The 13,000-nt window shown below is 39.3% G+C and overlaps 1 protein-coding gene across 1 annotated transcript in view; it reads left to right on the forward strand.

Annotated features, from left to right (window-relative positions):
• Positions 1-2,427: 2,427 nt before the first annotated feature.
• LOC120414035 (uncharacterized) overlaps positions 2,428-13,000 on the forward strand; it is a 352,822-nt gene continuing 342,249 nt past the window's right edge. Inside the window, exons 1-2 of the mRNA XM_039575057.2 lie at positions 2,428-4,502; positions 8,188-9,047. Of these exons, the coding sequence (XP_039430991.1) occupies positions 2,680-4,502; positions 8,188-9,047 (2,683 nt within the window). The 5' untranslated portion in view covers positions 2,428-2,679. The remainder of the gene's footprint in view (positions 4,503-8,187; positions 9,048-13,000) is intronic.

Here is a 13,000-nt window from a genome sequence, read left to right on the forward strand (position 1 = left end):
GCCAATTTAATGCTGAGATTTGCTGAATACAAATTTTAATTCATTTTATTGTTCTACTATTTTCACAACCAAATCTGAATTTCCAGACCAAAATATGTTTTTTTTTTCAATTTCGGGAATTCCCGGGACAAATTATAGAAAATCCCGGGATTCAGGAATTCCCGGTTTAGGAAAAATCCCGGGATTTTTGTCCCGGGAATTTCCGGAATGGACGCACTATTTGTACTTATGGCATGGAGACGACTCCTACACCTGGAATGACTTAACGGCCTAACAACCAAGGCCGGGACCGACATTTTATTTCCTCATCCGATGGAAGGTTGCAGCAGATGGGAATCGAACCCAGAATCATCCGCTTATAAAGCGGACAGCGCAACCATTCGGCCACGCACTGCCATTTCAGATGAAAGAGTCGTCTCCATGCCATAAATACGAACAACACACCAAACCAAGCCTGCTCCGGTGGAATCGCTGGCGGCGGTTGGACTCGCAACCGAAGGTCGTCAGTTCAAACTCTGGGGTGGAAGGTTCCTTGGAGTAGAAAGAGGTTTGGGTGCTCTCACCATTCAAGGCTTCGGACTCCAAGGTTCGAGCAGAAACTTGCAATAGAGACCACAAAAGACCCGGGGGTCGTTAATGTGGATGGTTAGATTGATTTTGACGATAGTCTAATTTTACGTGCGTCAAACGAGTTCTGACCTGAAATCTCTTTGGCCAGTTGTCACACTTACATCAATTTTGAGGGAGTGACAAGATAGCACGACAAAATTGAAACTTCTTTTATACGAAGAGCGACATCAACGCACGGAGTTTTTTCGGTTTTTCTTGAATATCTCAGGATAGAAATCGTTTTTTTTGGATCTGTGATGGTTACAAGGTGAGGCATTGTGAGCTGCACAAAATGGCGTTCTGAACTCAATTTGGTCCAAAATGCACGCACGACAAGTTAGCTCGACGGCGACGAGATATTCTTCAGGAAACCATAAAAGTGGCCAATATTGGATTGGAGCAAAACATTTCAAACACAGACACAACAAATAATTGTATTCAGAAATCATAAACTTCGTTCACTTGTTGTTTAATATTGTATTTTAAACTTTTGTTCAGTGCAGCTCTGAAAATAGATTAGCGATGGTCAAACACAAAATTTTCCATCTGCACAATCGCATATTTTTTTTACAATATTACATTATTTCCAAAGGTATCACTTAACCTTTTATCAACTCTCGATTTCATCACCGATTACACAACTCGTGCAACAAAATATCAGCAATCATCCTCTCTCTCTCCGTCCAAAACCCACCCACCAATCATCGACCACAAAACATCAAATTAGGCTCGATCGCACTGAGGAGCACTATGAAAGTGTTTGATTTTGTTATGATCCTCTCTCACAACAACTTTTTTTTCGGTCCGGAACGCCTTGAAACGACCTTCCCCTCCGTCTGGTGGCGGCTGCCAGGAAGGGAAAAAAAAGAGTTAAACAGTAAACCGCCAATCTTGGATTACTTTTGGTCCAGCGCTACCGGTATTGATTGATTGAGCTGGGCTTCATTCACGTGTATTAACCACCCCCGCACAGCACCTGAGTCAGGTCGTTGGATGAGGGAGCCTAAAGGGGTCATTCATAAACTTCGTTGTTTTTTTTAAATTAGATTTTTCCAGTGATTTTTTTTAATTCCTCCAATATTACGTAGTTGATGAATTTCCCCTCAAATAACAAATATGGGTCAAATGAAGCGCCAGACGCCAGCCTGACTGCAAGTTCCGACTCCACGCAGCCCAATTCCGACAGTCTAACAACAATTTTGACCCCCAATTACCCGCTTCCACACACACGGATGATGTATCAATTTTGCTCAATTTCAATTATTCGTGTTTTTTTTTGGTGCTGACTTCTCCGAGACTAATTTGGTTGAGATTTGTGGTGGTGATAGGGGGTCGTCCATGAATGACGTGACTATTTGGAAAAAGTTTGTTTATGAGTCTGATTAAGCGATTTAATTAAAAAATAACAAAAGCTAAATTTTCTCTAAATTATTTATGAAAGACCCCTCGAAAGATGAGATTTTGATGCTGTGATTGATCCGCACCAAGAAACAATCGATCACCCACACTGGTAGCGCCAGTTGATTGGTTTAAATCGAACGCTATTAATCTATATATTTCCCGGGTTAGTGTGGCAACTTGTACCATTGAAGCACACGTGGAGAATCTGCCACAGCTATTGCATTGTGTATCGATGGACCGTGTAACGTTGATTGATCACCGTGCAGTGGGTTTGCCAATCAAAGTGCAACGAATCGGAATGATTTAGTGGGTTTATGCAATAGGATTTGTACGCAAACTGCAAAGTACAAATATCTTATATTTGGCTGAATTTCTGACAAAAGATCTTAATCCCTTTCCCTTTTCTTATTATTTCAGATTGTCACAAAACCCCTACACGCTGGATCGCAGACCCTCCAACGAAGCCCAACCCGCTGCACTTACGCTCGCCGCGCTCGGAATTCCAAAAATGTAATTCCTTATAAATAGTCAATGAGCCTATTGCCGTAATCGCCACCGCCAGAAGAAAGGAAACAGAAGCGAACCCCTCCCCGTACAACTAGATCGTGACCACCTCAACTCACCAACAACCCCTCACACGTGGTCGCCGACGAAAGTGAAAACCCGACCATGGAGAAGTACGTAACGGTGGTCTCCGTGGACGAACAGCCGCCGGCTGGCCAGCCTGCCATCGAAGAGTCGCCACCCCGGGACGCTTCAGCAGATTCACAGTTCGTCACAGTACTGTCCATCAACCACAGCGGTGGGGTGGCCCCGCCGGAAGGCGGTGAGGAGTTGGAACCGGAACTGGTTCTGGTGTACCGGTTACCCGGGGAGAGACTTGGGTTTGGACTGAAGTTTCAGGGTGGAACTAAGAACAACGAGAAGATTCAGCGGTTGTTCATCCAGTCGTGCGCGGAGAACAGTCCGGCGTCGCGGGTTCAGGCCAGTTGGGGGTTTCTGCGGGAGGGTGATGAGATCCTGGAGATTGACGGGGTTAGCGTGACGCGGATGACCCGGATCGAGTGCGTCAAGTGCTTGAAGGAGAGCAATTTGGCGATCAAACTGCTGGTGAGGAACGGCGAGGGGAAGGTACAAAACTTTTACGACGAGAATGGGGACGTTCCGGAGCGGAAAAGTGGTCCACCACCTCCACCACCGGTTCCGCCGAGGAAGTTGAACAAGCGGAAGATCGTTGAGAAGGTAGCTGAGGAGGCTACGCCACCGAAGCAAATCGTTGAGGTCGTGCATCCTCCGGACGCCGAGGTATACTCGAACCTGTTCTCAGACGACATCAGCGATCTGATCAGCGAATCGGACGACACTGCCAGTACAATCTCCACAGTCATAGACAAGTACTCGATCTGCTCGAGCTTGTCCTCGGAGGATTACACCATTTCCGCGGTTCCAACCAGCTTGGAACTAGCCAAGGCGTTGAAGCCTTTCACCTTGCTTGAGAAGGAGTTCAACCTGGACAACAAGCTGGAGAACGCACTCTTTCCCTTCCCACCTACCACGGTGAACGTGGTCCAGCTGGAGGTCGAAGCCGAACCAAACGAGTACGAGAACGTCACAATCGCAAAGGTCGACGAGAATCGCAACTACGAAAACGTGATCGTCCAGGCCAGCGATCATCAACCGGCAAACTACGAGAACGTTACCATCCAGGCTGTGGTCCCCGAGCCAACCGCCCAACCCTACGAGAACATCGTAATCTCCCAAGACACCAACCAACCGGAATCCTCCGTCTACGAGAACGTCGACCTCAAGGAACCTCCACGACCACTCCCGCGTCAAGTCGAGCCCAAAAAACGCACCAGCGTCGTGGCACCCCCACGCCAAAAAGCCCCCGCTCCTCCAATCCCAAAAACACAACCCACCCACCCACACGAGTTCAACACGATCCAAAGCTGGCTCCAGGAAGCCACCGAAGTGATCCACGAGTGCGCCCTCGCCGACCCTCCCAAGGAACCCACCGTAGACAACCGACCCCGACTGATCGACTTCCACCCGAAGGTCACAACTCCCACCAAAACAACCACGACGATCGCCGTCGACCCAGAACCCGAACCGCCCAAAGAAACCCGCAACAGCCCCGAAGTCGTCGTCAAAAAGTGCATCAAAATCGTGGCCACCAACGGCTCTTCCTCGAGCCACAACTACATCGAGAGTTCCTCATCCTCAGAAGAGGACGAGGACGAGGAACGATCGTACGAGCCGCGAACGCCGGACGAGTTTGAGGACTCGCTGGGCGGTGGCGATGACGACAGTGGGGCGTTCGACGCGTACAGCGACGAGGATGGGGAGAAGCTGGGACCGCCGGAGATTGTGGCCGGAGGGCCGTCGGAGGCGTACTTTAACTTCCACTGGACGACCACGCTGCTGCCGCCGATCGGGGAGGTCGAGATCGAGGAGGAGTTTTCGTCGCTGGAGAACGCGCAGCAGCAGAGTGGGTGAGTGTTGCGATGGTTGGTGGGTTGAACGGGTTGTATGCAAGTGGGGGGATGTTGGGTGCTTGTATAAAAGGTACTATGCAATGTAGGTGGGGGATGGACTGTGCGGGGTTCTCAACAGTACCGCTGTAAATATGTTGCATTCAACATTGCATACAAGTTGAGTTTCGTTAAATATTCTTTGCAACCAGGTTCGAGCAGTTTTATTTATCAATGAATAAAATTAAGAAAATTTATGCAAAATATGGTGAAAACATGTACTTTGTTTTGAAAGTATTAAATCGTTAAAGTATGTTTTCTAAGTAATACAGTAATACATAAATAAACCGCTCGTCTGTCGATATTCCAAAGACATCACAAGACTTGAAGTCTTGCATGCAATTTTCGTTCATGCTGAATGAATTTCTGTTCGAATGTTAGGTTTTGCTTTCTTTGTAGAGCGAACTCCGCATTTACTTTTAGTTTTTAATTTAGTTATTTTCAAAGGTCCATGGAACCATAGGACCTTTTGATAAAGAAGGCGAGATTTGTTTCAATGAAGGCGTCATCCACGTATGCCATGCTAAAATCGGCCAAAATTTTATTTAAAATTTAATTTTCGCAAATACTTTGATATTTTGCAAACTAATGATTGCAAAACAACTTGGCAGGTGTATAATGCATTTTTGAAAACTTGTTTCATTCAAATGTTAAAACCGTGGCTCGCAAATTCAAGTTTTATTTTTTTGCCCCCCCTCCCCCCTCGGCTTTGGTCAGAGTCGAGGGACATAAACTTCAAAAAATATTTGCAACGGTCTAACGCAGGCCTGCCGAACGTACGGCCCGTGAAGCCATTTCATCCGGCCCGTGACTGCATTTCAAAATAGTTCTATGACTGGCCTTTAATGATGTTAATGAAATATTCTATAAATAAATTTAGAATATTTATTTAAAAAAACAAGCTTTTGATCAAATTTATACATATTTTAACTCAAAAGTAAATGAAAGCATTTAGCTTTTCTTTCGCTTTAGCAATGTTTTTGTTTAAAATTAAAACATGCTTTATGTTTGAATTTAATTTTTATCATTTCTATATTGATGTTTTTAGAATTAAACTGAAAACTGGGAGAAGAAAATATTATTATCAATCGTAAAATTGTAAAATATACGATAAAAAAAACTTGGATTGTTGTACAGAATAATTCTACTATTGATTTCATACTATTTTGAATGTGTTTACTTAAAATATTAGTTTTGGTGTTTTGAGGCATTTTATTCAAATTGATTTTTTAAATAAATGAGTAAGCAAAAAATGATGTAGTTTTCAGAAAACTAGAAAATTATTTTAGTAATAAATTTTCTTAGTAAAAAGCTTAAAAAAGCAAATTAATTGTACAGATAACAAAGTTCGCAGCAAATATTTTTGAATTATTGAAAAATGTCTTAAAATGAGTCAAGAAATTTAGTCAAAAAATATTTTTTAACAAAACTTCAAATTCGAAGAATAACTTTTGAAATTTTGTGTGTGTTTAAAATCATTTTATAATATTTTTTTTAGATATTTGCATAAAAGTGCACAATATTTTTGTAAAGAAGATTTGAATCCAAATTTCGTTTAAATAAAGTATAATGATGCCTGATTGATTTTTGTGATATATATTTTTGTGATAGTCAAAAAAAATCAAAAAACACATTTCAAAAAATATCTTGTTATCCAAATAAATGAATCTTATTTTTGTTAATTTTAAAATGATCTGTTGAAAATAATGTTATGATTTTTTTCTTATTTTTTCAACTATTATAATTATGTTTTATTTAAAACTTAAAAAAATGCCTTAAAATGTTCATTTGTTATATATTTTTTTTAAATGTTTTGCACATTATGTATCGTTTACATTTGTCAATTCATTCAAATAGTGCATTTTTAGACTTTTTGGATTTTTTTAATTTTACAAGGTTAAACGGCGGTACGAATTCATTTGTTTTCATAAATAATCAGTTTAGTTTCCTACATTACCCCAGACTTGTAAGACTTGCATGCAATTTTCAATTTATGCGGAATGTTTTTCTGCACAAATTTAAGGTTTTATTTTCTTTCGTGGTGAGCTCCGATCTTTATTTCTTAAAAAAAAACAGCTTGTTATTTAAAAAACTAACTTTTTTCATTATTTGTTTCGAATGTTGAATAATTTTTAAGTTTATATTTTTTTTGAAACTTGAAATGATATTATTCTTTTACAAAACTTTTCAAAACATTTTAGTTTAAAAATTAATTTTACAGAAAAAGGCGACTCTCCGCTGGAACTTAACAAAACTTATCTTAATTTGATATTTTTGAAATGTTGCAGTTCCTGAAACCAGCCATGTGAAGGATTTTTTTTGTTTTTTTTTTGTGATTTACCCTAAATTTTGAAAGGTCCTTCTTTATGCTCAAAGGAGTTTTTTTTTTTGCGAAATAAGTTCGTTTATGCAAGTTTCCATGCAAGTTTGACGGAATTTCTGATCAATTTGGTTTATTCGTCAAATTTGTAGAAAAAATATCAGGATTAACTTTTGAGATTAAAAAAAATGGCAATGCTGCAAATATTGTTGAGTAAAATAACATTATTTTTAGAAAGCAACAAAAAACACGGACGAATAAAAACTTTAATTTTAATATTTAGATGTTAATCCGGATTAGAAATCCAAAAATGCTTCTCAGAAAATTTTGATAAAATAAATGAAACACATGAAATAAATTTTTGAAATTTCATTTTTCTGTTTTGCGTTTTTTATGACTTGGTAGTCCATTTCTTTAAAAAATATTTTTTTAAGGTTCAGAAAATTTGCTTAAGAAGATTTTGGTTTCCAGAAACGAAAACATTTATGAAATTATGTGTTTTGTCCAAATAAAAAAAAAATTATCAATGTTTTTTGAATAGCTGACATTGTTGCCAATTATGTTTAGCCCATGCTGAATCATAGCTCAAATGTTGTTTATTTTGATCCTCTTGAAAAAAGCCAAAAAAAAAAAACACAAAATATGGTTTTTTTGTTGGTGTAAAAAATATCAAAATTTGTAAAATGATTGTCTTTATTAGATTAAAAATGCATGTAATGCATGTGTATAGAATCATTAATTTATGTTTTTTTCAATGATTTATTTTTTTTACGTTTTTTACGCTTAGCTGCATGAGCGTTGCGATACCTAACCTGGATCTTTTCTGCAGGAGCAGAAAAAGTTAAAGTTTTCTGTGGCGATGTTATAAATTCTGTAACATTCTTAACAGTGGGCAAATCTTTCGCTCTCTTCAGCAAAGTTGTTCCCTGGAACACAAACTATGCGCTCGTAAGGTTTTTGAAAAATACAAATATCGCATCTGGGCTAAAAACTGTCAAAAAACAAAACGCACCGATTTTATGGGATAAATCACATTTGAACTTAAAAGTCAAAGCTCTAGGTCATCAGTACACCTAAGGAATCAAGCCCTGAAATGCCCGCAAAATTCACCCATTCACATTTTTTTAACTTTTCTTTAGCAAAATCTTTTGTAAACGTTCTACATTTCGCTTTTTTGAAATGCTCTTTATCTTAATTAAATTTAAAGTTATTTCATCCATTGTTATCCCAAAATATACAAAGTTAGAACGATACAAAATTTGTTTATGCAACTTTCAAACTCGTTTTTTGCTGTTGAAACTAACCATTTCCTTTTCCCCTCGACAGTCCCATCGTCATCATCGACACCGCCGAGGAAACGCTCATCAACGACAGCAACAACAACCAGCATCGCGAACCCAAGCCGAAGCTGAACGGCCACCATCACTACGAACGTCCTGCTTCTCCTCCGGAATATCCAGCAGAACCAATAGTCAACCAAGAGGAAGATATTCCGGATGCCATCCCAGAACAACCCGAACAAATTGAACTCGGCGATCAAGCCACCCAGTCTGACGTGCCTGCCACTATTTCATCAAATGATACCGACGAAGGTGTTCCAGCTGTTACTGATAAGCACGATGACGATGACGCTATCGTGCCAAACAACGAGCAGATTGTATTGCCAGAAGATGGCACGGCCGCCAGCCAGGTCGTGGAAGAGGTAGCAGATCAGTTGACGAACGAGCTCGTTGGCGATAACGACGTTCCGGAAATGGATGGAGTGGAGAGTGGGTCGGAAGTGACCGCCGCGGTCAAGGTCGAGCAGGACGACGCGGTTGTGGACGAACTGCTGGCGGTTGTCGTGGGCGACTCCGTAGACAGCGACTTTGAGGAACTGGTCAAGGCCCAACTGGACGAGGACGGGAGCGGTGCCGAGCAGCAGATCCAACAGATTCATGAGCGAATCATTGTTGGAATTGAGGGCTCGAGTGGAAGTGAGGAGGAGGACAAGCCAAGTGAGGCAGAGGAAGTGGTTCAAGTTCAGGAGGTAGTCAGTGAAGTGACGGAGGAAGTTCTTGGAAGTGAAGAAGTGGAACCACCTTCGGTGGACGTTCCGGACTGCAAGGTGGACTCGGAAGTGACTCCAGAGACGATGGCCAGCGCGGACAACGACTACGAAGACGTGCAGGTCGAAAGTAATCAAGGTAAGTGCTGGGACATATTTATTTATATTTACACTTCCAGCGAAAATGTTTGCAAACCAAGCAGTTCTTATCAGCTGGCAGGTATGACTATCACAGTTTGTAGGTGTTGTGACTCGTGCCTCGTGAGTGCTTAGAGCAGAAACAAACTTTTTGAGCACAGGTTGCTGGTAGAAAGCAGAGGCAAGCTTATCATGGAAATTTACTTGTTTTGGGTTGATGAGAGCGATAAGATAAGTCAACGTGCAAATTAATTGTGATGGAATGGTCGGGCAATGATGTTTTTGAATGAAGTTGTCACGATAAGGCAAGAGTTGGGAATTTTTCTGTGCATTGGGAATGCGTTGCAGCAGAGGGTCAGGTTTTGCTTCTAATTTAAATTCTTTTGTCATCAACTCAACAAATCCACTCAGTCCCCATTAAGTATCACGCCCAGTTTTGCTCTACTCAGAAGGTTACCACCTTTGTTCCTGAGACACAGATAAAACGCGTACGTAAAATTCCTTGAACCTTGAAGTCCTTAACCAAGAGACCAGACTGACCTCACAATATATCGATCACTATTTTCTAAAGCCCTTGTTAATCACTTCAGCAGCCAACAACAGAAACCACTTTCGATGTAGGTTTCCCCTCAAGAAACTAAACTTGAGAGACCTCCCGTTTCTTCTGCCCACCCCCTGCTGATTCGGTCTATTTAGTAGTACAACACCATCGCCCAGACATAACTCCTCAAAGGTGGTAGGTCTGAAAGGAAACGTCGCTCCACACACACAGTGCGCCGCAGTAAATCTTTTTAGCAAACAAATGACTTAATTGCTGACAGCTAGCAGCAGCTCCACATTTGACTCATGTTCAGGCTGTTGATTTTCGCTTTCAGTTACCCCCTCCCCCTCTCCACTTTTTTTTTAACTCAAAACTGCATGCTTTGTCAGAGTACTCAGAGTTGAGCTTTTCGAGGGGACACACACACACCTAGCATCAATAACGATCACTTTAACTTTAGATGCGTGTTGCTGGCTGAAGAGTCGCGGTCTACAGTTGAGACTTGAGGCTCGTCAGGAGGACGATTTACACGTAGTGATCACGCAGCAAACCAGCGGGGGAGGAAACTGCTAGGGAGACTTTCGCACTACTTCGTGAGCAAAAGGAGCAATCTCAAGTCCAGTATGGGATGAAGTCACGCTGGTTGATCACTTGTCACTTTTTGGTTTCAGGGTTGGTCCATAATAGTTTAGTGTAAATTAAATGAAAAAATAACTTTAATTTACTTAGTTTCACGAGATATTTAGAAAATTCTGCATTTCTTGTTAGTTTAAAAAAATAAATGTTCTTTCAATTATAAAGTCGGATATGAAACAAAATAACTCAACAAAACCTGAAAACCGGCAAAAAGTTTTTTAAGGCAAATTTTACAAATCTTGATTTCCTGGCCTAATTTTTGCAAAAAATAAATCAAAGTATAGGCATGACAAGAATTCTGTAGCTCTCGAAAATAGCAAAATATTTCCCAAAAATTCAACTGATTTTTTCTAATTCAGTCTGTAGTCGACTATCTTAAATTTGATTATTCAGAGATTCAATTATATTTCTATGAATATTAAAAAAATCAAATCATGAAAAAATATCTTATTTAAATTTAATTTTGACCTCAAATAAATTGATTTCGACCAGTCAATTGCCTGGTACATAATAAAAAAAAATATGTAAATTTGGAAGGTGTAATATGGTAAGGTTGAATAGTAACTCTTGAATGAATTCTGAAACGTTGAAAATTTGGTAATTTTACCTAAAAAATGTCTAAAAATGTGAATATGATGAATATTCACCAGAAACTGATGAAAATTCACCATTTTCACATTTTTTGACACAAAATCTGTCACCATTTCCTGATGAATATTACCATAATTTTTTTTCTGTGTACATAATAAAGCAGGTAAATTTACACATTTAGAGGTAAAATTAGATATTTTCTCTGACATAAATGATGTACTCATTCCCAGATGTAATGTTTCAATGATTTTTTACTGTGTAAGATTATATATCATAAAATTTGACAGTACCGTCATCTGGGGTGAATCGGGACAGCTTTTTTGGCTTTTTAGCCTTTTTACATCAATACATTTGGATATTTTTATCGAGGAGCGGCCGTGGCTGACTGGTTACGGTGTTCGCTTTGTAGGCGAATGGTACTGGGTTCGATACCCATCTGCTCCCAACGAGAAAGTATAGGAAATATAAATCTTGAAACTCTGAACATGAACGAAAAACCAAAGTCGCTCGAGTCGGGGTTCGATCCCCCGTCCTTTGGATCGGTAAGCAAAAATGCTAACCACTAGGCCATCGCGACTTGGTGAGCTATGACTGGAATTAGGAATACTGTTACTACCAACTATATACGCGCTGGGTCCTTGTCCATTTGACAAGGGTTCGGATGTTCTAAATAACGTTTGAATCCGATTGATGCAAACGTTCTTCAGGGCGGGGTTTGTCGATAAAGCAGAAGTACCTCGCGCTCGGCTAGCCAGCGTAGAAATGGGTCACCGAAGCTCGGCAGAGCTAACACCTTCCAAATGCCTATGCGAGTTATTTGCATGTATAGGATGTAGATCTAAAAATACATGGAAACAACTCAATTTGTAAGAAGCGGCTGCGTGGTCCCGTTTGGTTGGTTGCACACACACACACACAATACATTTGGATATTTTTATCGGTTTGGGTTAAAACAGACACAGAACAACAAAAATAGTACATCTTTGTCCAAATTTCAAGCTTTTAAGTGTTTTAAAAACTGCTGTTCCAATTCAGACTGTAGTCCTGATTCGTCCCGGTTGACAGTATCCTTTTTCATCATTTTCAATTCAATTCAATTAGCGTTTATTAGATTTTACCAGTTCTGCCCCAGGATGTTTCATTTGCAATTCAGAGATTTGGAGAGCCTTTCAACTGAGATAAATTCATAAGCCTTTACAGGGAGGGTACATGTTACTAAGTTTAGAGTTTGCTAGCTGCGTGCTCTTTTAATGAAAATTTTCATCATTTTAAATTAAACAAAATCAGATCAATTTGAATCTTTTTGAGTAATATTTTAGGTCAGAGATCCGGAAAGAAGTTGCTTTTTTAAACCTTCAACGATAGGCGATTAATGAGCAATGGAAAATTTTAATTAATTAGTTTTGACCTTATTATACACATTCAAAAACATCAAAAACTTTTAAAATCATAGTCAAAAAATTCAGAAGAAGCGCAAAAAAAGGTTTAAATTTTGATCAACTGAGATTTCAAAAAAGTGTCCTCGTGGTTTTTGGATGGTCCCTATACTGATTATACTTAATATTTGCATTATTTAAAGCATAAGTAGTTAAAAAAGTATATTAATTTAATAAATCAACTTACCGTGTGATTTCAACATATCTTAACTTTTCTTCAATCATGAGCAAATATTTTTGATTTTATTTTATGATTTTTACACTCCTCAATTTTTTTAAGTTTTTGCCTCTATGAAACTAAGCATTAATTCTAACAAAAAATCTTTGATTTATTCTAGTATTAAATGTAAAGCTTTTTGGTAAAGATGTTTTTTTTTTTGCAAAAAAAGGAAATGTGTCAATAAAAACATTATTTACTATTTTAACATTTCATCAGAATTTCATATTTTGCCGTTTTCGCTGGAGTGTCTTTTGTCTTATTGTATTCCTGTCGTTAATTTAATACCTTTTTCTTTGTAATGGAATTTCAAATTAGGAAAGCAAAAAATTAAATAAAAACGTTATTCAAGTCACCTCAGAGTAAACAGATCTTTAATCGTTTCGGCTTATCGAAAAAGGTATTTCAATTAAATATCCAATTTGAGATTCGGTTTGAAAAAAAAAAAACAAATTTGGTTTGATCTTGGATCATATTAGATATTTTTGATGTAATTGTCCCGCCCGTGTGGATCAATCGGACCGCGCACTAAA

Source organism: Culex pipiens, chromosome 2 (genome assembly GCF_016801865.2).
Source record: "Culex pipiens pallens isolate TS chromosome 2, TS_CPP_V2, whole genome shotgun sequence".
NCBI lineage: Eukaryota > Metazoa > Arthropoda > Insecta > Diptera > Culicidae > Culex > Culex pipiens.